The sequence below is a fragment of the Onychostoma macrolepis genome, chromosome 05 (genome assembly GCF_012432095.1).
Source record: "Onychostoma macrolepis isolate SWU-2019 chromosome 05, ASM1243209v1, whole genome shotgun sequence".
In the NCBI taxonomy this organism is placed as follows: Eukaryota; Metazoa; Chordata; class Actinopteri; order Cypriniformes; family Cyprinidae; genus Onychostoma; species Onychostoma macrolepis.
The window spans coordinates 41,552,786-41,578,636 of record NC_081159.1 but is presented as its reverse complement, the minus strand read 5'-3'; the positions used below and the strand labels follow the sequence as shown (position 1 = coordinate 41,578,636).

General features: G+C 37.1%; 2 protein-coding genes across 5 annotated transcripts in view; both read right to left on the bottom strand.

The window, feature by feature from the left end:
• The window catches only part of rabl6a (RAB, member RAS oncogene family-like 6a), a 102,099-nt gene that overhangs the window by 12,353 nt on the left and 63,895 nt on the right, over positions 1-25,851 (bottom strand). The window lies entirely within an intron of this gene.
• On the bottom strand, positions 2,480-23,916 carry ajm1 (apical junction component 1 homolog). 4 transcript variants are annotated; one of them, XM_058775884.1, is made up of 2 exons: positions 23,796-23,916; positions 2,480-7,332 (listed from the first exon to the last, which is right to left on the bottom strand). In XM_058775884.1, exon 2 carries the CDS (start codon positions 7,277-7,279, stop codon positions 3,983-3,985), a length of 3,297 nt encoding a protein of 1,098 aa, XP_058631867.1. In that variant the 5' UTR covers positions 7,280-7,332; positions 23,796-23,916; the 3' UTR covers positions 2,480-3,982. The 4 variants fall into 4 exon arrangements, with proteins under 4 accessions (XP_058631867.1, XP_058631866.1, XP_058631869.1 ...); XM_058775883.1 differs by having other exon boundaries at positions 23,744-23,915; XM_058775886.1 differs by lacking the exon at positions 23,796-23,916 and adding an exon at positions 23,233-23,252.

Below are 25,851 nucleotides of genomic sequence, written 5' to 3'. Positions count from 1 at the left end.
TGTTGATCCAGGAACATGTCGTGTGTGTGTGTGTGTGTGTGTTTATATATACACAGTACACACACTTATGTGACCCTGGGGCACAAAAGCAGTCTTAAGTCACTTACAATACCCCATATTTGTAGCAACAGCCAACAACAATACATTGTATGGGTCAAAATGATCGATTTTTCTTTTATGCCAAAAATCATTAGAATATTAAGTAAAGATCATGTTCCATGAAGATATTTTGTAAATTTCCTACCGTAAATATATCAAAATGTCATTTTTGATTAGTAATATGCGCTGCTAAGGACTTCATTTGGACAACTTTAAAGACACTTTTCTCAATATTTTGATGTTTTTGCACCCTCAGATTCCAGATTTCCAAATAGTTGTATCTCAGTCAAATATGGTCCTATCCTAACAAACCATAATGGAAAGCTTCAGCTTTCAGATGATGTATAAATCTCGATTAAAAGAAAATTGACCCTTATGACTTTTTTTTTTTGGTCCAGGGTCACATATATTATGTAAGCACAATTTTTGATTTGTGATTTTCACTTTTATTCAAATTAAAAATCACAAGTTGCTTATCTTTGAATATTTTAATACAGCACCAGGCCCATTCAGCAAAACATGAAGCAATACAGACCAAGAGCCACATTCATAACGCCGCGTGTTTGTTTGATTTATATCATGCAGCCTGGAGCAGTAAAATGCATTTTCTCGCATTCATTTCTCTTCATGGATATCCTCCGTCTGTGTGTTTTCCAGCAGCAGCAGATCTTCAGACGGAAGCTGACTGCCGTCTAGAGGCGACAGATGCAAACTGAGCAGGTCTTTTATATTCACTTCTGCAAACACGCACGCTTCTGAACGCACTGACCAGATACATCTTAGGTGTCCCGTGCATTATGCACTCAATTTCTGACGAAATCCAGAATGTTCACATTTGCTTGAATGTATGTCTTAAATGACCTCAGATATTCCTTATTCAACAGTATTTCGCTCTACTCTCTGCTTAAATCAAATGCCAGTAAAACGGTGAATTAAAAAAGATAAAAGCACTTTAGAAATGAAAAGACAAATCGCGCCCATATTCCTTTGTGAGATGCAGTACTCCACGCATGCGCGCTCTGTACGAAAATTAACCATGGTTTTACTACAAATAATAATGGTTAATTTTCGTATTAAAGGAAAAGTCAAGTCATCTGGGTGTTGCATACATAAAAGTAATACATGCTGCAGCAATATTAAATGTTTATGCAAACAAATAAGGATTGTAGCTTGCGCTTTGCTGCCCCCTGGAGGTTAAACTTCGAGACAATAACACGAGACGCCATCGTTGACCGTGTTGTTTCTTACTAAAAACAAAAGGAAGGCTTTTTGTTTTAGTTTCCTACTAAAGACGAAAAGATAATGTAAAAATACTGACAGATGAAAACTTAATATTCTTAGTATGACAAGATGATGCTATAGGCCTTAGTCAGATTAGACGCCATATTGAATTTAACGAGGCTGCGAGGGATAAACTTCTTTTTTAGATCGGCACGAACTGTATTAAAGGTCCTAGATCATGTAATTTTAACAAGTCACAACTTTCAAAACTGTTTTATGGAGTTTTTGTCTAGTGAATTTTTGTTTTTTTTCAGCTGCGCAATCGGTATGTTTTTAAACAACAGTACGCTCCATCGAACGCACTGCACTTGAGTCCTTCACAGCCTCATGCTTGGTTGGTGTCACGTGGTGAAAAGAACAGAAAAGGTAAAATCTTCTAACACACCACATGGTGGAGCCACAACATTAGAAGAACTGCACAAGGTGTCAACATTACGAGTTGTTTTGTCTTAGTAATTATATGACAACAGAAACAATCTTTCAAAGACACACTTTTTTTTATTTAAGCTTTAGTTTTTTCTTTTTTTTCCTTTTCTCTGTGAGACCGTGTCTTTGTCTCATTTGTTTTCAGCATAACAGCAATGGTCGACACATTGATCTTGAAAAATATCACTCCTACTATATATATTTTCATATATTACTATATACTTTATCCCTCATATACAGCATATTTTCAAATATCAAATATTCAGGCAGGTTAATTATATTAATGTAATGAGATAGAAAAAATAGAATCACATGCAATCATTTCTTTCTGTTTACCACTGTATATGTACACTCTGCCGGGCAAAAACACCTGAACGTGTGCTATATAGCGGTTCTGCCAGTGCTCTGAGTTCAGACAGGGACATGTGCAGGGTTGTGCTGTGACATGAATTCATCAAGTAAAGCAGTGAACAGATTTGTCGAGCAAAGTATAACTGTCTGGGACATTCAAGGAAAAACCCGCTTCGGACATGAACAAACTGCAAGTACATGACAAATAGTTTACAGTTATTGGCTCACTGATTCTTGAGTACTGGGACGAAACAAGTCACAATTCTTCCCCCCTCCCCCCCCCCACACTGTAACAATGCATTTTTCTTCATGTCAACACTGACAGATAAAAACATGTACTGTTAGGTCAAATACTTATAGATAACAAATCCAGCATTACACTTTAAGATTGAATTGATAATACAGCATGGTTTTAAACAGATTGTCGGTGCATCTGTTGACAGAAATTAGACATCTGAGTGTTGACATAACCATTTTGTTTTTGCATGTATCAATTAATTGTTTTTCTGGTGTCGCTCGCTATTAACAGACCTACTTATACTAATGGCAGATCTAATTGTGGACCATTTTGTGCTGTAACTCAAGAATCAGTGCTGTGTTTTGCTACCACATGTTGCATTTGTATTGTAGCGTCTGTCAAATTGTTGAACGTCTGAAATTCCAATGTCAAACCAGTAAGTGAAAACAAAACCACACACACAAAAAAACAATTTTTCCAAGCTTGGTAACCAATATAGCCTACAGCAATTCTGATTCCATTTCCTAGAGACTTAACTACAGCCGCATCTGATATCATATCCCTCATAATCTTAACAACTACTAAAATATTTCCAAGTCTAATAGGTGATCACAAGGAAACTCTATCAATTACACGCATATAAGAGATATCTCAGTTCACAGTGTTTCTGATGGAACAGTACCGGCCAACACCTAATGTGCAGCGCATACCAATATTTTCCAGATTTTGTCTTCAAGTTCATTATTGCTCAAGTAATTCTACTAAACATACATAAAAGCACCAATTACTTCATTAAATCGAAACCTAAATTACGTAAACCATTTACGAAAATGAGTTTACCAGGTTGGAGCACAAAATTCTAGGTGTTGCTTAATTCTGAACAGCTCTCTTTTTAATTAAAGCCGTTCCTCAAAGTACATTTAATAGACCGTGGATAATCCACAGCCCTTTATATGTACTGTTTCTACTCTGCATTAAGTTCTTTTTCTTTTTTTTTTTACTATGTTTATAATATAATATAATATAGTATAATATAATATAATATAATATAATGCCTGTATTAACATATCAATAAAAATACACAATATTTTTTTGTGATAAAAAGAAATATAGTATTATATTTCTTTAGCCAAAACTTTTTCAACATTTTTGCGGGACAATGTTGGTCATTTTTTGCATAGGAAAAAATATTCAGCTCTGACGTAAATAAGTACATAATTCTGTAGTTTGCCAAAATAAATCAAGATTATTTTTTTTCTCTCTTTCTCTTCATGAACAATAAAAGAATATCAAAAGAGAATTGCTACAAAGAAAACAATGGCAGTAATTGCCAGTGAAGCATAAATGAACAAATCCTAGGACTAAATATAAAGTCGATGGATAAACTGTGTGAATTACTCATATTCAACATCTGATGGGCAATATTCCAACATTGAATAATACTGACCTTGCAGACATGAATACATTTTTTTTTTCATTAACAAAATACATATCTACAAACATGTATAACAAATAAGCTTGGTATATTTAGATATGTACTATAGTTTGATCTATGATTTAATATATAAAAGGTGCACTTTTTTTTTTTTATATAATGTCATCTAGGAGATGTGGGTTGGCTACCCAGTCTAAAGTTCGTGGCTCAGAGGCTGCCATTATCATGCACATGAACTGCTTGCCGGTCCTTTTATCAATGGGATAAATAGTAGTGGGCGTGAACCTCCTGTTGTTCTCAACAAACTCGCAGAGCTTTTGGTAGACATTGGGATACTCATGGCGAAGAAACACCCCACGTATCCTCAACTCCCGCTGAATGTTGATGAAGCAGATCTCCCGGGCTTTCCTTCCCTCCTCGCCTTCCTTGTCAATGTCAGCCATACCTGGCGGTGGGGTCAGGATCAACGTCTCCATGTCGGTTTCCTTCCGATGGACCTTCTTTTCTGGGCTGTAGGAGGCAAGAGCAATCTTGGCAAATTTCCTGACAGTTGGGGCTTGGACCCTTGGCGACGGTCCGTCAGGCACTTGATCACCAACAGCAATGGATACATTCAAGAGAAAACATTCATTAGGGTCGTATTCCTTTCCCGCCTCTTGGAGCTCCTTGCAATATTCCCCAAGGTTATCCTTGAAGCTCTCCAGCTCACGGAGAGATAAGTATGTTGGTGACATGAGTAGACTTTCTAGTCCAAACTGAAGGAAATTTGTGGACGAACCTGGATTTGGAAAGCCCAAAAACAAGACTCCTCTGCCCCGAGACAGGTACCCCACTTTGGCTATACGGGAGAAAGCTTTATGGACCTCTGCGGTTTCTCGACAGTGCTTAATAACGTGGCGACACACACTACCGATTCGTCCATAGAGGCAGCTCTCCTTGTGGACGTCCCAGTCTTCGCGGCGACAGTTGCGAGAGCAGTAGTAGGTATAGCAGCTGTGGCAGGATTTAAAGTAGAGGCAGGCGTTAAACAAGGTCTCAGTCCGTCGGCATTTATTGTTTGAACACATCATAGTGTCGTCCTCATCGGGACTCTGGTCAGGGGAGCACTCTTCTGTACTTCTCAGGCCGTCACAACTCCCGTCAGTGTCTCTTAGTGTGTCAGGATCAATTTTTATTGAAGTGGGTTGTTTGTCAAGGGGCATGCCACTTTCAGATCCTGCCATCGAATCCTTTCTTGCTGAAGATACTGCTTCTTCTTCATCAATGAGCTTTTTGAGTTGATCGAGCAAGTCTTCACTTGTCCTCCTGGCTGGAGGTTTGTAATCGATAACAAGATCTGCTAGAAGCTCATCAAGCTGCTCTAAACTTTGCTGTAAAGATGTGCTGCTGTGTATTTTCTCTTTGGTAGATTCTCCAGAGCGGGATTTTGCTTCACGTTGAGGGGCTTCTTGATTTGGGGCACTTTTTGAATCCAGCACATCCCAACTTGCAGAGCGTGCTTCTGATTTACTAAGATTGCTTGGTCTGATATCATTGTCTGTGATGGTAATCTCAGGTGTGACAAACCACAGTTTACTCGAAGAGCTCCTGGCCTCAGTTGGACTTTTGTCAATCAAAGAGTTTTCAGATAAGGACAGTGCAGCATAACGCCTTGGTGAGCTGGAAAGGTTGACAACCACAGGTTTTGGTCGTTCACTTGAAGTTTGTATCCCCTGACAAAGAAGATTCTCATCGCTTTTCCCTCGAGGTACGGGCTGTTCCCGCTCTACATGGGTATCAAGGATGTTATCCCAAGATCTTGAGTACGGTCTTGGGTCTGTTACGGTTCTTGCTGGCTCCATGCATGGGTTGGCATACCAAGTTGTGAGCTTTGGCTCTTGTCTAACTCTCGTGGGAGTAACCTGTGAAACATACGAGGAAGGGTAATGGCTAGAGTAGCCAGAGACCTCGGAGCCGTACCAGTCCTCTGATTGCGGCTGCACCACACGGGCATGCCGTCTTCCCTCAGTGTAGTACGCCCTTGCAGGAATATGATGCTCCATTGGTGGTGTGTAGGAGTCGGCCATGTAGAAGATCCGAGGAGGGGCTGTTTGAATCTGATATGTCCTTGGGTCATCGCCATAGAAAGTCCTTGCAGGAGGTGTCTGAATTATATACGCCCCTGGCTCACTTGCAGCATAGGGTTTAGGGTACACAGGCTGTCCGGGGTAATGGTAGGGGTCGACTTCTGTGAAATATTGCCGGGAAGGTACAGTATGAACAATGTGAGTCCTTGGATCTTGTACATATTGTACTTTAGGTGAGTAGGGTTGGCTAGGAATGCTGTATCGGTCATCTTGATAATGAGTCCTTGATGGAGCTGAAGATCCATACTTTCCCAAATCCTCTGCATAGAAGAATTTAGTTGGCACGTTGGGGCTTGAATGAGCCCTTCGTTCCCGTCCATAGGGTTCCCTTGGCTCCCGTGGCGAGACCACCTTTTGTAAAGGGATCTCCATAGGCTGCATGTAGCTATTTGGCATACTTTGGGAATACTGGTACGCCTGCCTGTACTCTCCAGTGAAAGACTCAGTGGGAGTCGGTGTCCTCGAAGTGGAGAAATGGCGAGGCACTGTCAGACTCCGACTGCCACTGCTGGGATACTTCTGCCAAGGTATGTCCACATGGGGTGTAGCTGCCTTTCGGCCTCCTTGCTGCACAGCCGACTCATCTGGTTTGATGTCTACCCGGCACCGAACATGAGGACTAGTGGCAGGTTTCTCTGACCTTCCTTCGTCAAAGCCTTCAGGCACATGTGCAGGGGAATACCTGCTTGTATCACTCCTCTGCGGCTGCAGTTTGATGGGATGTACTTCGTTCACGTGTGCCCGCGTGGCGACGTAGGAAGACTCTCCTCTTGAGGAAACTTCCGGCCTTGGCTGAGTGTTTCGATGCGCCCTTTGAGCTTCCCGGCCTCTCCTTGCCACTGGAGGGGAAGCATCAAAAGACACAGGAGTTAGGCTGGTCTGAACCCGTGAGGCACTTCTAGATCTAGTCCTCCTCTTTTGTTCTGTCACAGCAATTTCACCAGGCATCTCAGCAGTCATTGGCTGGGAGGTGAGACGGTAGCTAAATATGTCTGGGGAAGAAAACCGGTGAAGTCCATGCCCTTGTTGGCGACCTAAGGCGTTCCAGGCAACCTCTGGATTGGCCGCATACCTTTCAGCCCTTCGGTATGGGTACTCCATTGCTATTGTATGATATCGGGGTTTGTCCATAGACTCAGTGTCAAAGCTACGGCAGTGCCTCTTTTTGCTTTTGCTTTTTCGAGTGTTCTCCAGTTTGCTGATGGATGGGGAATCACATTGTTTTGAGGGATGACAGGCTTTGGAGTGGTTTGAGAGGGAATTTACTTTAACATCTTGATACACTGTTGATACTAGTATATCAGGTGGATGTGTGCGTGTCATCTTAATGAGACTCTTCTAATTTTCCCCATTAAATTCGTTTAGGTTAAGGTTCCCTGCAAGAGATGAAAAAAACAACATAAGATTAGTATTGCATTGTACAAGTTGCATTCAAAACACCTGAAGAATAGGATCTATAATACTAAGTGTGAATGCTAACAGTGTTTTTGGGAACTGGCTGATTAACCATAAAAACACAACATTATTGTAAATAGCCTGAATTTAATATTGTAAACAATAACTGCGCAATATTTAGCATTCTACAGCCCCACATCGTTTATCATTATTTTATAAGCATTGCATGTATAAGGTTACCTTGGGAAGTAACTTGGGAAGCAAATGTACGTAGCAAATAAACCCAATTCTTATTCTGTAATGCTTCAACTGCATTGTGTTGTTCAGCAAAATATGTTGGCAGGATGTATGCAAGTAATTTGGAGGTGGCTGCCAGAGGATGATGTTTCCCTTGGCAACAACATCATCTCATAACCATCATAGTACATACAGTGTGAGGGCTCAACAGAATTGCACTGAATCCCTAATACAAAAATCTTTCTTTTCACCTTTGAAATGTCTTGGAATGGTAAATCGCTTAAGAACGCTTACGTAATTCTAAACATTTTATCTCTTATGCTTGGCTTCAAATTAAACTTTCATCAGTTCAAATCTGCAGGTTGAAGGCAGGACAGAAATAGTGTCTTGAGTCTAAATTAGGCTCTTTGAAGGTTTTTCGACATCTGTCATTCTCATAAACTTTATGCAAAACAGGTGCAATCATTTGTCGTGAAGAACCGTACTGTACAAAGAGAACACAACTGAAATCATGCATGTAGTCATTAAAGACACAATCAAAGCAATGCTTGCAATGGAATTTATGCACTACTAGCTTTTTTGAATTCACATTTAGTTCCAGCTCATGAACGTTTTTTTCTTTTATAAAGGAGATTAAATGGTTTTCAAGACCTCCTACACATTCCCTACAGCTAAGTTTATCAGACTGAGGAAATCACATCTTGTTTCTACAACAGACATTATGTAAAGAAGGAACTGACACTTCTACAAACATTACTATCTCCAGACGCTGTTTACTCACCGAGCGTTAGTCTGGCAGCTTTTCACATTGCTTCACACAATCGAGTAACTGTGTGCGTATGGAACACCCACCGTCTACCAACAGACGCACAGTCAATAGACTTGTGCAATGCAAGATATTTTCTTCTCCCTAACTAACTGGGAAATGCATCATTTGTTTAAAAAATGGTCAATTTGTTCAAGTCCAGGGGCCTCATTTATAAAGCATGCGTACGCTCAGATTTGATCTTAGAGTGTGCGTACGCTTAAATCCACGCCAGCGCTCATATTTATAAAGACGGTCTTTGACGTGGAAAACTGCTTAGCGTCACGTCAGGGTCAGAGCAGACGTATGCACTTTTTATTGTCGGAGTATTGCAGGTTTTTTAAAATATAAGCTGTTCTTGCAGCTCGCTGTTCTAAATTATGATGATTGGTAATATTTTATATGTTAATGATATTAGTTAGGAGTCGTTTATGAGGCAGAGAGCTGAAACCATTCAATTGCGCGCAAGTTGAAGATCATTTGCGATTCATAGATTTCACATCTGAAAGAGACGCGCACGCGCGTTTTCTGTTCGTACGGTCATTCTATGAATCAAACTTACGCATATTTGAGAAATGATCGTAAGATCAAATTTAGGATGGTTTCTGCGCAACATTTTATAAATGAGGCCCCCGGACAGGTAAAACTCCAGGAACAATAGCATAAGATTGTCTGAGATGATGACAAGGAAAGTGCTTTTGAAATTTCAGTTTAAATGCAATATTAGTATTCATGTTGGTTTTATATGTCCAAAAAAAAAATCCTTTCACCATCAATACACACTAGTGCACACATCATTACAATTATTTAAAAAAAAGTTCTTAAATATGTATGTATGTATGTATGTATGTATATATATATATATATATGTATATATATATTTATTTTTATTTTTTATTATTATTATTATTTTTTTTCATCATGAAATTTTATCATGAATTTTTTATCAGAAATGATGTACCCCAACATTTCAGAATTTTCCAGTCTCAGGGTGATGAAACCACTGAAACAACTGAAGCCCCACAAAAATATCAAAATGAATTTGAATTCTTTAAATTGAAAAAAGTATTTTTGAATAAATCTATTTTATAATAATTTAATAAATCTGGGGGAAAATGCATTGACCTAAAAATAATGAACAACAAAGACAAACTGTTTGCAGAGCATAAAAGCTGTCATTATTATCAGTGATGACCTCAATCCCTTAACAGAGCTGATAGCACTATAAAGCTTCACACATTTCACACAGTTGCAAAAGGAGGCACAGCTGAATGGAGCTCTATACAGCAGAATTTCCTCTTTGGCAAATGCAAGTCACGTATTGGTTTTTAAATAAAGCTTATTGTACATTATTTATTCTTTTAAATTCGATATATAAAGGAAAGCCATTAAGTTGTGACACTCAGAAATAGGTAATGTCAAATTAAATCACACACCACAATGATGAATCTAATCTGCATAAAATGTTCCATTATTATTTTTTTAAATGAATGAATCAATTAATGTATTATTCATGGATCTGGCTAATTTAAAATTCCATGCAGTTTTGTTTCAATAACTTTATAATATGAGAATATTAAATTGATCCGGATGGCAGAAGAGTCTTATAGTAAATATATACTGGCCTAATTTGAAACTACTATAACTGCAATAAATTGCAAGCATTCTCTTACTCAGTATAGAAGCAAAAGATTTTTAGCTGAAACCGTTTAAACAAACAGTCCGAAAGAACCAGTTCGTGGAGAACAATCCCCATTTGCCTGAAGTTATGTATTACAGGTAATACTGAAGTAATAATGCTCATGTTCCTGCACAGACTGATCATTTCACTTTATAAGACCTCAGTATATTGTCAGGAGCCATGGGTATTAATTTTGTCTTGCCTGTATGTGCTTTTTTGACTCTCAAAGTGATGGTAGCCATTGACTTGCATTTTATGAAATTTTTGGCTGAACTATCCCTTTATTAAGTCTTGTTTTCTGAGAAAAAAAAAAAAAAATCTTAATGAATGAGTTTATGCTTAAAACAAGAAGAAATATCTGCCAATAGGGAAGAACAATAATCTTGTTTTCCCTTTTAAGTTCAGACCCCATTGACATTTTTTTCTTGTTTTAAGCGTAAATGATCACTCTGAGTAATGCATAATGCAGTTTGAATTGAAATAGTTTTGCTATGAGGGTTAACAGGAGCATTTGTTCAGCATCTCACTGAAAAATCGCCAACTCCAGCAATAAGGGCACTCAAAGGAGTCAAGACTTTGTAAAGCTCATCCGTGGCCTTTGACCTTGTCATCTGTAAAGCATGTGAACGTGCCTGTAGTGTGCCGTCTCACTGCTGCTGATGCCAGCTGACCCTTTTAACCCAGCGCAGAGCTACAGATGGATGTAAATTATTGAACATATGAGCCTCTTTACCACCACACGTTTCCTCTATAGGTGCTTTTCTCTTTACTGTAGACATAATGCACTACATTAGAAAGATCTATCCATTAAGTATCCATGAAATGCATGGAAATCTGAGGTTTATCCATGAAGTGACAGCCAGAACAAATATTTTGACAAAGCAAATGCCGCTCCCTAAAATGCAACCCGAAATATTAATTTCCATGACTAAAGACAGCTTCGTGTATGAAATGCATGCAGTGCACTCGCATACACAACAACAGCCTATATAAACCTCAACCTGCCAATATACAGGTGCTGGTCATACAATTAGAATATCATCAAAAAGTTGATTTATTTCACTAATTCCATTCAAAAAGTGAAACTTGTATATTATATTCATTCATTACACACAGACTGATATATTTCAAATGTTTATTTCTTTTAATTTTGATGATTAGAGCTTACAGCTCATGAAAGTCAAAAATCAGTATCTCAAAATATTAGAATATTTACATTTGAGTTTGAATAAATGACCATCCCTACAGTATAAATTCTGGGTATCTCTTGTTCTTTGAAACCACAATAATGGGGAAGACTGCTGACTTGGCAATGATCCAGAGGACGAACATTGACACCCTCCACAAAGAGGGTAAGTCACAGAGGGTCATTACTGAAAGGTGTGGCTGTTTACAGAGTGCTGTATCAAAGCATATTAAATGCAAAGTTGACTGGAAGGAAGAATTTGGGTAGGAAAAGGTGCACAAGCAACAGAGATGACCGCAAGCTTGAGAATACAGTCAAGCAAAGCCGATTCAAACACTTGGGAGAGCTTCACAAGGAGAGAACTGAAGCTGGAGTCAGTGCATCAAGAGTCACCACGCTCAGGCGTCTTCAGGAAAAGGGCTACCAAGCCACTTCTGAACCAGAGACAACGTCAGAAGCATCTTACCTGGGCTGTGGAGAAAAGAACTGGACTGTTGCTCAGTGGTCCAAAGTCCTCTTTTCAGATGAAAGTAAATTTTGCATTTCATTTGGAAATCAAGGTCCCAGAGTCTGAAGGAAGAGTGGAGAGGCACAGAATCCATGTTGCTTGAAGTCCAGTGTGAAGTTTCCACAGTCAGTGATGATTTGGGCTGCCATGTCATCTGCTGGTGTTGGTCCACTGTGTTTTCTGAAGTCCACAGTCAACACAGCCATCTACCAGGAAATTTTAGAGCACTTCATGCTTCCTTCTGTTGACAAGCTTTATGGAGATGCTGATTTCATTTTCCAGCAGGACTTGGCACCTGCCCACACTGCCAAAGGTACCAAAAGCTGGTTCAATGACCATAGTGTTACTGTGCTTGATTGGCCAGCAAACTCGCCTGACCTGAACCCCATAGAGAATCTGTGGGGTATTGTCAAGAGGAAGATGAGAGACACCAGACCCAACAATGCAGATGAGCTGAAGGCCACTATCAGAGCAGCCTGGGCTCTCATAACACCTGAGCAGTGCCACAGACTGATCGACTCCATGCCACGCCGCATTGCTGCAGTAATTCAGGCAAAAGGAGCCCCAGCTAAGTATTGAGTGCTGTACATGCTCATACTTTTCATTTTCATACTTTTCAGTTGGCCAAGATTTCTAAAAATCCTTTCTTTGTATTGGTCTTAAGTAATATTCTAATATTTTGAGATACTGATTTTTGACTTTCATGAGCTGTAAGCTCTAATCATCAAAATTAAAAGAAATAAACATTTGAAATATATCAGTCTGTGTGTAATGAATGAATATAATATACAAGTTTCACTTTTTGAATGGAATTAGTGAAATAAATCAACTTTTTGATGATATTCTAATTATATGACCAGCACCTGTAAATGTGAGATTATATGGACTAGAGTTGATTAATGCTATCAGCATGATTATTCCAGAAAATCTGACCTTTTGTATGAAGCAGTTCACATGCGCAGTGACATAAATTTGCTTGCTTTTGAATAGGAACCTAGAAATCTGAAGAATCTGAAATACAGTAATATACACTGTAAGTCCAATTCATAATGATTTATGATTAATATTCTGTAAACTAAAAAAAAAGTTACACTTTGGAATAGAAATTTAGTTTTAAAAGAATTATTGCTCGTGCTACAGTCTTACAATGCTATTAGACATCAGTTTTAATGTCTTTAATTAATTTAAATTAATTAAATTACTTTTTGTTGTTATTTTTTTGTTGTCAATTGAAATAAAGCAGAAATAAATATCACACACACAAAAAAATACTAAAACTGAAATATAAATAAATTCAAGCTAAATGGAAAAAAAACAGATAAAATGACAAAAGCACAAAACAAAATGACTAAAATAATGAACTAATAATTAAATATTACAAAATGAAAAAGTTAAAGTAAAAAAAAAAGAAAAAAATTAAAATGTTAAATGTTGCCTTGGCAACTGAAATAAAACAAGTTTAAGCTGGAGTACTAAAATGACTAAAACTTAAAAATAAAGCTGAATAAATAAAACAAACTAAAAAATGACAAATGCATATAACAAAATGATAAATAATTAACTAATATGAAATGAACACTCCACACACACACACGTATGTATATATATATATATATATATATATATACACATACAGTTATGGACAAAAATATCGGCACCCTTGGTAAATATGATCAAAGGCGGCTGTGAAAATTAATCTGCATTGTTAATCCTTTTGATCTTTCATTTAAAAAATTCACAAAAATCTAACCTTTCATTAGATAATAAAAATTTAAAATGGGGGGGGAAATATCATAATGAAATAAATGTTTTTCTCAAATACACGTTGGACACAATTATTGGCACCCCTAGAAATTCTTATGAGTAAAATATCTCTGAAGTATATTCCCATTCATATTCACAGATTTGAGCACTCCAGGGTGATTATGAACATGAAATTATCCAGCCATGTCTTCCTGTTTCACAGAAATATAAATAGGAGGGAAAACAAAGCCCAAATTCCCTTAATCATCCATCACAATGAGAAAAACCAAAGAATATATTTCTGATGTGTAGCAAAAGACAATTGAGCTTCACAAATTAGTGAAGTGGCTTTAAGAAAAGAGCTAGAGCAGTGAAAATTTCCACCATCAGGGCAATAATTAAGAATTTCCAATCAACATAAAATGTTATGAAACTGCTTGGAAGAGGACGTGTGTCTATATCGTCCTAATGCACGGTGAGAAGGAGAGTTTGAGTGGCTAAAGACTCTCCAAGGACTACAGCTGGAGAATTGCAGAAAATAGTTGAATCTCGGGGTCAGAAAACCTTAAAAAAAAAAAAAATGGTCAAACAGCACCTACATCAGCACGTGGTTTGGGAGGGTTTCAAGAATAATTATCCTCGCTCATCCAAAAACAAACTCCAGCATATTCAGTTACCAGACATGACTGGAACTTCAAATGGGACTAACTTCTATGGTCACATGAAACTAAAAAATGAGCTTTTTAGCAGCAAACACTCAAGATGGGTTTGGTGAACACAGGGATAAAAAGTACTCCATGTGTACAATGAAATATACTGCTGTATTTTTGATGTTGTGGGCCTATATTTCTGCTGGAGGTCCTGGACATCTTGTTTAGACACATGGCATCATGGATTCTATCAAATACCAACAGATAAAAAATCAATAAGTGATTGACTCTGTTAGAAATCTTATAATGGGCCATGTTTGGATCTTCCAACCGTACAATAATCCAAACACAAACCTCAAAAACAACACAAAAATGGGTCACTGAGCACAAAACCAAGCTTCTGCGGGCCATTCCAGTCCTCTGACCTGAACCCTGTAGAACATGAGTGAACTGAAGAGGAGAAGCACCAACATGGAGCTGGGAATCTAAAGGGTCTGGAGTGATTCTGGATGAAGGAATGGTCTCTGATCTCTTGTCAGGTGTTCTCTAACCTCATCAGGCATTATAGGAGAACATTTAGAGCTGTTAAACTGGCAAATGGAGGTTTCAAAAACCATTGAATAAAAGGGTGCCATTAATTGTGGCCAACATGTATTAGAGAAAAAGTTTATTTCATAATGATATTTCCCCCCATTTTAAATTCTTATTATCCAATGAAAGGTTAGATTTTTGTGAATTTTTTTAATAAAAAATCAAAAGGATTAACAATGCAGATTAATTTCCACAGCCTTCTTTGATCATATTTACCAAGGGTGCCGATATTTTTGGCCATGACTATATATATATATATATGCGCAAAATATTAATAAATACTATAATAAATACTATAATAGTTAAGAAATAATACTAAAACAACACATTCAAAATCACAAAGCAGTCCAACGTAGGTTCAGTTTCAAGTTCTTTGAAATCACAAGTGGAATCATTTTGCATGAGAAACATATTTCATGTGAATATGCACTTTCTAAAATGTAAAGATGCAAATGAAAGTCAAGGTTTCTTGCTCAGACTTCTCAAGCCTTTTAACACACTATGTGATTATTTCTCAATGTGAATTCCTCAGACCCTTCTTATCAGAACCCTTCAGTCTTATCAATAGCAGTCGAGTCTCATAATGCAACCCATTAAACACTGCAGACTTGAATAGAACCTTTCCATGCCAATGCGGTCCATTCCTCGCCGAAGGCCCGCTGCTAATTTTGCATAATGAGCCCATTTGATACGGGGGACAATGGGAGGCTTGTGAAAGGCTTGGAAACAAAAAAAACTCCCAATCCTGCGGCCTGAGCTGCTAAACGAACGCTGCAGAAATGCAGATCTGTGACAGAAAAGCATCAGTGCCGGTGTGGGAAAAGAAAGCGATTATGGGACGTACTGTAGCAAGGCTCTACTGCATAAATGGGCTGATCTGAGTCATGATCTGTGAAAAATTATTGATGACAGACTCCATCACAACCAGCGTCTCCTGACCTGCTCTCTCCCGTATGACCATCTGTTCAGGCTGATCGGGCAACACCCTCGTCTCCACACACCCATTACCTATCTGATGAACTTATGCTAATCTAACATAGAAAATACCTGCAGCAGAACTGAGTCACATTATGTTAACTGATTTTTTCAGTATGAGTCAAAATTTGGGGTCAGAAGGATTTTTTATTTTATTTACTTATTCTCCTTAAGGCTGTATTTATTTGACAAAAAAACCCCAAACAAAAACAGTAAAATTGTGAAATATTATTAGAATTTAAAATACTCTTTTAAAAACTATTTTCTATTTGAATATATTTTAAAATATAATTTATTCTTGTGATTTAAATCTGATTACATTTTCAGCATCATTACTCCAGTCTTCAGTGTCACATGATTCTTTAGAAACCATTCTAATATGCAGATTTGCTGCTCAGGAAACATTTCTGATTATTATAAATGTTGAAATCTGTTATTATTATTATTATTATTATTTAACCATGGCATTTTATTTCAAAATGTATTTTTAATATTATAAATGTCTTCACTGTCACTTTTGATCAATTTAATACATCCTTGATTAATAAAAGTATTAATAAAATCTTAATGTTAAATCTAAGTATAAAATCTTAAGTATTACATTGTTCCCAGACCTTTGAAAGGAAATATTCTGTAGAATTATTAACATAATGTGATTTTTCTTACAGTTTCATCCAACTTTTACATAAGTGATTTGAAACTGATTTTCATCTGAATTAAAAAAATAAAAAATTCCAAGCAGCACGCAGTTTTGTGAACCATTTAAAAAACTGTTCTGACACAGAGTTAATTATAGTTATTTAAATTCATGGTCAATCATAAATTAATAAAGACTTGTAATTTTACTCATTTAATGTGAAAATGAAGGGCTCTGACACAATTCGAATGTATGGAGCGATACGAGGGTAAATAAATGATGACAGAATGTTAATTTTTGGGTGAACTATCCCTTAACTATTCACTCATGAAGAAGTGATTTTCAGGAAGACACTGATATCAGTAGACAACATCACCTCTTTCTTCTTCCCCGTTCCTCCCGGCTGCTCCTGACTCTCCCATCATATTCCCAGCCTAAGAGCTTCCCAGTTTCTGACCTTGTCTTTGTGCAGCGTCTGTGCTGTCAGTCAATCTCTAATCTCTGTAATCCACTTTCACTCGTGAACATGACAGGAGTTTGTCTCATAAAATCGGAATCAGGCCAAGTCAAACACAGACCACAAACCGCCTGGGGACGCACTACAGGCAGGTCACGAAATCCCTAATCTACACGCTCCACAATAATTCATGTGCATATACCAAGTTTGCAAGCCTGAACCTGATTTCTGATCCACAAGAGGTTCTGCTTTCAAATGCAGTCCTGTACATCTCACTAAGATATCACATTTCACCCTCAAGTCAAAAAAAAAAAAATGCACTGTTTTATATGTTGTGTGTTATTGCATTGCCGCAAAATAATTAATGTTAAAATATGTGGTTTGCAAGCCAGAACTTGATTTCTGATTAACAGGAGGTTCTGAACTTGTGCATCTCACAAACAACAACAAAAAAAAAATGGCACATTTCACACAAAAATCAAAAGCTCTGCAAGCTTGATTTCTGATATATGTTCCGCTCTTGCGCGTCTCACTAAAAATGGCATATTTCAATCCAAAGTCAAAAGAAAAAACAAGAAATTGTCATGATAATAGTTTAAAAATCTTGGGTTTTTATTGTGTTGCCACAAAATAATTCATGTGAACCTGTTTACTGTTGATCCACAAGAGGTTCTGCTTTCAAATGTACAGTAGTTTTGTGCATCTCACTAAAAATGGCATACTGTGGCCCAAAATAAAAAAAATAAATAAATAAAAAAACAAGAAATTGAGATGATAATGGTTTAAAAATGCACCTTTGTATTGCCACACAATAATTCTCGTGCATCTTAAAAATGGCATATTTCGCCGTAAAATCAAAAGAAGAGCGAAAAATAGTCATGAAGATTTAAAAATGTGTTTTTGTGTTGCCCCACAATAATTTGTGAAAATATCCAGCCTCAATCTGATTCTGATCCACAACAGGTTCTGCTCTCGTGCATCTCATTAAAAATGGTATATTTCGCCCCAAAATAAAAAAAGAAAGAAATTGTCATGATAACGGTTTGCAAATGCTCCTTTGTTGTGTAATTAACATAAAAAGCAGTTCGCAAGCCTAAACATGATTTCTGATGCACAAGATGTTCTGAGCTCTGTGTCTCTCAAAAAAATGGGACATTTCGCCACAAAATCAAAAGAAAAAATTAAGCAATTGTCATGAGAGCGGTTTAAAATACACTTTCTGGGGTGAAATATGACCCAGGCATTCACCTAGACTTTAACCCTTTATCTGTAGAGCAATATGAAACACATGTAGACACAAAATCATTCTACACACTAAAAGCAGGAAATGCTAACTTTATCGGCATCATCTAACATGTAACCACAAAGCACTCATAACCACAAGGAAAGCAGGCGCTGCGCTGCTGGTGTATGAGAAAGACCCCTTCAATTAAACGCTTTTGAGTGAATCACGCATTGTTGAAGCTCCTTGACCCATATGAGCAAACAGAAAGATGCGATCGGCAGAGCGGAGATAGCAAAGCTCTTCACATCGCAGTATGCCAGGGCATTTAGAAAACAAGCTAAAAATAACACAACATCAGGAGAAGTTCAGGGACCTTCATGTGACCTGAACACTATGAGATCATGCACAAATTACAGGGCCACATCATACCGTTTTTATCACTTAATTTATTTTTCACTGAGGTCCTCTCAGAGTTGCATCATATTTTACTTGGGAAGATACAGTGGTGGCCAAAATGATTACAACGCTAGTATTTTCACCAGCTGAAAGTGGTTTTAAGTCAGTTATTTCTATCTTTTGCTGTAGTGTGTCAGTAGGAAATATCAGTTTCCATTTCCAAACATTCATTTATTGTAATAATTCAGTGAGATTTTTGTCTGACAACAGCTCCGCACAGAGATCTGACCTGATCATCATCCAGTCTGTCTGGAATGACATGAAGAAACTGAGACAGACTAAATCCAGAAGAACTGTGGCCACATCTCCAAGATGCTTCAAGAAACCTACCTGCAAAGCGTCCTGAGGAACTCTGCTCAAATACAGAGGATGCTCACACGAAATGTTGATTTAATTTAGTTAATTGATAAAGAAAATCTATTTATGACATTATTTTTGATAGCATCCTCATTTTACAAGTGCCTAAAACTTTTAACAGCACTGTAGCTTTACAGGGAGTTTTCTTGAAGCATCTTGGAGACGTTGCCACAGTTCTTCTGGATTTAGTCTGTCTCAGTTTCTTCATGTCACTCCAGACAGACTGGATGATGATCAGATCAGATCTCTGTGTGTTGTCAGACTCCTTGTGCAAACAAAAATCTTAAAAACCTTAAAACTATTTTTAGCTGGTGAAAATACCAGTGTTCTAATAATTTTTCCCACCACTGTATAACTTCAAGTAGTTCAAGCTACTGTTAAGTACAGTATTAGTTAACTACACCGAAGTTATATAAGAGGGCAATATCTTTTAAACAACATAATTATCAGATGATACGATTCAAACAGAAACAGCACTATTTCTCTGGCACAACATTTTTTAGAGACACAATCGAAGTTAATATTAATGCAAATATATTTACTCTAAATATCAAAATAATAGTACCAAACAACACTATAATTTATTCACAATTTATAAACATATTGGAAAGCTTTAAAAAATTCACTTAAAAAATAAGAGTCATTTCTAAACTAATTCATTTAAATTAACTACAGCAACTCGCTGAAATGAAACATCTAAGACAGGACTAACTGAAATAAAATTATACTGATTATTTAATTATATAAACCTATACAGTCATGGCCAAAAATATCGGCACCCTTGGTAAATATGATCAAAGGAGGCTGTGAAATTTAATCTGCATTGTTAATCCTTTTGATCTTTTATTTAAAAAATTCACAAAAATCTAACCTTTCATTGGATAATAAGAATTTAAAATGGGGGGAAATATCATTATGAAATAAATGTTTTTCTCAAATACACGTTGGACACAATTATTGGCAGCCCTAGAAATTCTTATGAGTAAAATATCTCTGAAGTATATTCCCATTCATATTCACAGTTTTGAGCACTCCAGGGTAATTATGAACATGAAATTATCCAGCCATGTCTTCCTGTTTCACAGAAATATAAATAGGAGGGAAAACAAAGCCCAAATTCCCTTAATCATCCATCACAATGAGAAAAACCAAAGAATATATTTCTGATGTGCAGCAAAAGATAATTGAGCTTCACAAATTAGTGAAAAAAATTGTCAAACAGCACCTACATCAGCACATGTTGTTTGGGAGAGTTTCAAGAAAAATTCTCCTCGCTCATCCAAAAACAAACTCCAGCATATTCAGTTATCAGACACAACTGGAACTTCAAATGGGACTGGCTTCTATGGTCAGATGAAACTAAAAAATGAGCTTTTTAGCAGCAAACACTCAAGATGGGTTTGATGAACACAGGGATAAAAAGTACCTCATGTGTACAATGAAATATACTGTGGATTTTTGATGTTGCGGGCCTATATTTCTGCTTGTTTAGACACATGGCATCATGGATTCTATCAAATACCAACAGATAAAAAAATCAAAAAGTGACTGACTCTGTTAGAAATCTTATAATGGGCCATGTTTGGATCTTCCAACCGGACAATAAACCAAACACAAACCTCAAAAACAACACAAAAATGGGTCACTGAGCACAAAACCAAGCTTCTGCGGGCCATTCCAGTCCTCTGACCTGAACCCTGTAGAACATGAGTGAACTGAAGAGAAGAAGCACCAACATGGAGCTGGGAATCTAAAGGGTCTGGAGTGATTCTGGATGAAGGAATGGTCTCTGATCTCTTGTCAGGTGTTCTCTAACCTCATCAGGTATTATAGGAGAACATTTAGAGCTGTTAAACTGGCAAATGGAGGTTTCAAAAGGTATTGAATAAAAGGGTGCCATTAATTGTGGCCAACGTGTATTAGAGAAAAACATTTATTTCATAATGATGTTTCCCCCCATTTTAAATTCTTATCCAATGAAAGGTTAGATTTTTGGGAATTTTTTAAATAATAGAGCAAAAGGATCAACAATGCAGATTAATTTTCACAGCCTTCTTTGATCATATTTACCAAGGGTGCCGATATTTTTGGCCATGACTGTATATCTATTTATAAAACCTATTTATATATCTATATATAAACCTATAATTCAAAATATTAATGAATACTGCAATAGTATATAAACTATACTAAAATAACACTGCAGTACTGGAATAATAGTATCTATTCTACTTTATATTATCTTTTGAGGCTGGTAAGAAAGTCTCGATTTCTAAAAGTTACAGCAGGTTTTCACAGTTACACTGAGCTCTTCAACGCAGCACAGAAAGTGATTTCTGATGATCTGACCTCTTGAAACTCTGTCCTTTCTCTGCTTTTTACAAGCTGCACAAATAATGCAGTGGATGCTTTTGGATGGGGAGTAAAAATAGAAACATATGAGTCAGTTGAGCGTGCATGTAATGTATAAGAGACGACCCGTGCACATGCATGAAAGAGAGAGAGAGGAAGTGATATACGTAATGCAATTCTGACCGAGCTTAATGAGGTTCCAGTGAGATCGAAGGCAATAGCGTTTCCTGTGAACAGTTACTATTATCAATGCAACACTGTAGGTTACCACAGGACTGAGAATTACTTCATCCAAATGAATATTCTGTCAAATTCTGCATGCTGTATATAAAACAGAAGGTGAATTCTGCTTTTTTTCATATTTACATTTATGCATTTTGTCAGAATAATAATAATAACATTTAATAGTATCCATAACTGTCAAGCAAAAGAATTATAAAAGTATACAGTCCATATGACTTGTGCACTACAGTATATTCAAAGTCTTCTGAAGCATGAGAGCTTTCTGTGAGAAACAAAGTGACATTTCAGTTATTATTCACTGAAAATCGTCCCCTAAGCTGCAGCTCTGAAACCTCATTCTCCGCTTGCACTTTTGTCATGAGAAGCAATGCCTTTTGGTGTCAGGAACATCAACAAACTATTTGAATCTGTGATTGTGAATGAAATTTTGCAACTACACATTATGAGTGAATTATTTTTCATCTGTTCCCACGCAAAGCTTTCATATGACTTCAAAACACCTCATCTGATTATATTATCATTAATTGTGATCTAAAATGATTTCACCCTGGATGGAAGATGCAGCAAATACAAAAAGTCTTTACACAGACCTTTATATGCCACACAGGTTAGTCTGGTTAAAATTAAAATCATCTGTTGTAGTTCATTATATTTACACTTTCTAAATGACAGAAATTTAAAGTTGTATTGAACGTAGCGTACTTGAAATCTTATAAGTGTGTTTAAAAAAGCTGTAGGTGCAGGTAATATAATACTACTGAATTAAAATGCATTAAAGGGAGTCCACTTTCATGACTATGTTTCTTAACACCCTTAGATACACTTTTAATAGTGCACTTTACAGTAATGTCAAAAAACTATAACATGTTTATTTTAGAGTGCATTTTAAATCATTGCTTACACGTATTTTGATGTACTGACTAACATACTAAAGCACATGTAAAGTACTTGTGTTATTTCAATATTACATCTGAAGTTAATGTTTTTTTTTTTTTCAATTTTCTACATTTCAAAATCATCATATTTGAATTTTAAAAATATATTTAAAAACATGACATACAAGTTTCAATAGAAATGACAATAAGGTGTGTTTTGGTTTACCATAAATGCTTGTCAGTACATTTTGCAATTCAAGACGATAGAAATAATTATGAAATTACATATAAAGATGTAGGTCCTACTTAAACGGGTCAAAAAAGCAGTCTTAAGTTTAACTAATTGCTTTTAATATCAATTTAAACTATAATACATTTTCATTTAATTGCAATTAAGTGCCTGAAAACATTTTATTCAGTTTGCATTTATTATGTCTGTAATAAATGCTATTTTTAAAAATTATGCTAAAGTGCACTTCTTTTTCACAAGGGTGGGATAAATAAAGTTAAACGTATTTAAGAGATGGCCAAACACCATTTGCACCTTGACAGCCATGGTCACTATATGAACTGTCCTTTTAATGGATAAGAGATGCGTGAAGGTCCTTTAAAAAAATAAAAATAAATTATTTTTCCACAAAAACAAAAAAAAAAAACATCATACCAGTTTGGAATGAGTAAATAATGACAGAATTTCCATTGCATGCCAAATGATTCCTTTAGATGTGTCTAAAAAGTGTTTGTGTCATGCAAACCTCTGGTGCACACTGCAGCTCCAGCATGCAGCACGATGCACATTACAGTCTCTAGGCACCATCGCACGATGACGTATGGCCCCAGAGCATCCCACATCACGTGACACAAGTAGACCATTTCATCAGGCATCATTAGAGGTTAGTTCACTTTCACTAGTAGGATCTCCAGCCCTGGCCATCCATCTCCTGACGTCGAAAAATCCACGACTGCATTACATAACCTTAATAATAATAATGACATCAGCACATATGACAAACGAGCGCTAGGGAAACACGTCTGTTGCATGCAATCGTAATAAGTGAGTTGCACGCGCAAGATAATAGTTTTTCAGTGTGGTTAAGCTGCTGTTTGAACTCGCGTCGCAGACTGTCGCTAAACGAGCATTAAAACGCGATGCATACAGCTGGAGGTTCCATAGGTTATTCCTCACGTATATGAGCAATGCCTTCGTTACCTACAGCATCATGCGCAACTCTGATTCCCTACAACATCAAACCGTTTCCATACCGACAGATCGTTGCGTACATCCGCACTGATCGCTTGCAATTCGATAGTGTCATCTGTCAAATATCGATGCGAGTGTTTTCAATGTCAATGTCAGAAAAGCTGCGCTCATCTGTCACGCGCACTGCACACACAGATCGCGCGATGCTCTTACCGTGTTAATCCATCCGCCAATAGCATACATATCCATCATACGCAGCGCTTACGCTTTATAATGTGCTGAGAGTCGCATTTTAGCGTGAAAGCGGCTGTAGTATCGGGGAATCGTGTCGTCCTCACGCCTCAGCTGATGAGCGCATCTGTGGCGTTACTATCCGCGCGCGTCTCCTCAGCACCGGCGTCCAATGCGTCTAATATGCGTTCAAAAGGGGCGGGGCGGACGCGGCAAGTACGCGTTCAAAAGAGCGCAGCGAAAGCCACTGGTACGCGTTTAAGGGATGGGGCGGGGCGAACGCCTCGGGCTATAGTGTAAAATGTAAGTACATCAAACCCTTGAAAGTCTGTATATTCCGTGTCTGCCCTTACAAAACTGTACTTTGGGGGTGCCGTGGTAGTACAGTGATGATACCAAATGCCAATACTATGGTGTTACCACGATTTCTTTCTAGATTTGTGCTGCAGTAATACCATGGTATTCTTTGAAATACCTTTGTGTACCAAATAACACGAGATAGATCAAAGTACCATCAAAGTACTTCCATCCACAGTGTTTTGTAAGCTAACTGGACCTTATAATAACTGGAGAAAACAAATAAATACATTAACAATAATACCCGTTGTTATTATTATTATTATTAATTACAGCCACATTCAGCTAAAATGTGACTATTGTTATCATTGTAATTATTATAAATAATATATTATTATATCATTACATTTAACAGAATACAATTACAATCAATAATATTATATATGATAATAATATTACGTGAACCATAAATAATTATATCATTATTAGTGTTAATTGATTGGCTCTATCTCTCTCTCCTCTCCACCTGTAGCTGGTGTGCGGTGAACGCACTGGCGCCGTTGTCCTGTGGCTGCCGTCGCATCATCCAAGTGGACGCTGCACACTGGTGGTGGTTGAGGAGAGACCCCCCCACATGATTGTAAAGCGCTTTGGGTGTATAGCAATACACAATGAAAGCGCTATATAAATGCGTCGTCAGTCAGTCAGTCAGTCAGTCAGTGTAGAATTGTATATAATGTATTTGTATTATATAATTATATTATTAATATAATAGTATTATATTAAGGCAACACTTTAAAATAGGGACCATTTCTTACTAGTTGCTTATTAGCATGCCTATTATTTGCCGTTTATTAGTACTTAAATTAGAAGGCACATAGTCTGCATGACCATATTCTACATCCCTAATCCCACCCAATACCTAAACTTAATAACTACCTTGCTAACTATTAATAAGCAGCAAATTAGGAGTTTGAGGCAAAAGTGTGACCTATATGAACACTACTACTACTACTACTACTAATAATTATTATTATTATCATCATTATTATTATTATTTGGCAGACCAACATCTAAATATGCAAATTACTAGATTTGTAAAAGGGGTGATGACAGCCTAGCGTTTCCAGACAAATTCAAGCAGGTATACAATTATTAAACACAACAAAAATGCATTTTTGCATCAACTTTAGCTGTTTGAAACATATAAAATCACATATGAAAGCCCTTATGAGAACTTTAAAAGCACTGTATCCTCTACTATTGCGGTTCAGAAAAAGAAGAATGTTTGCTGTGAATGCTGCTTGAATCCATTACAATTAAAGGGATTTGAGTTAAAGTGTTTGATGGGGAGCAGATCGATACTCACAAATTCTACTAAAGGACCTCCACGGGGACAATCAGTCTGTCGAACGCTGACCAATGTGGGTTAATAAGATCAACAAAGAACCTGAAGAACACATGTAATCAAACACACAGCTGTGAAAGCAGCTTATAAACACAGCATCCTCCTCGTCCTACAGTAATTATTCAAGACAGCTTGTCATTTCACTACAAACGACCTTACACTGGTGTGAAAAGTACAAGAATGCAAATGAGCCGGCATTGTGTGTTGATCACACGACACTTGCCGTAAAAAGCGATTAAAAACACAACAACTCACATGTATTAGAGGAAAACGCTGTAATTATGATGTATTCATTCAGGCCTCCGTGACTGATGGCTTCGAGACAAATCAGCGCTTTCATTTTATTCATTAGAAATCCTCTTTATGGCTCGTTTCCAAAACTTCG

Coding starts and splice junctions, on each gene's coding strand:
- ajm1 (XM_058775884.1), bottom strand. CDS start 7,279: ATGACACGCACACATCCACCTGATATACTAGTATCAACAGTGTATCAA.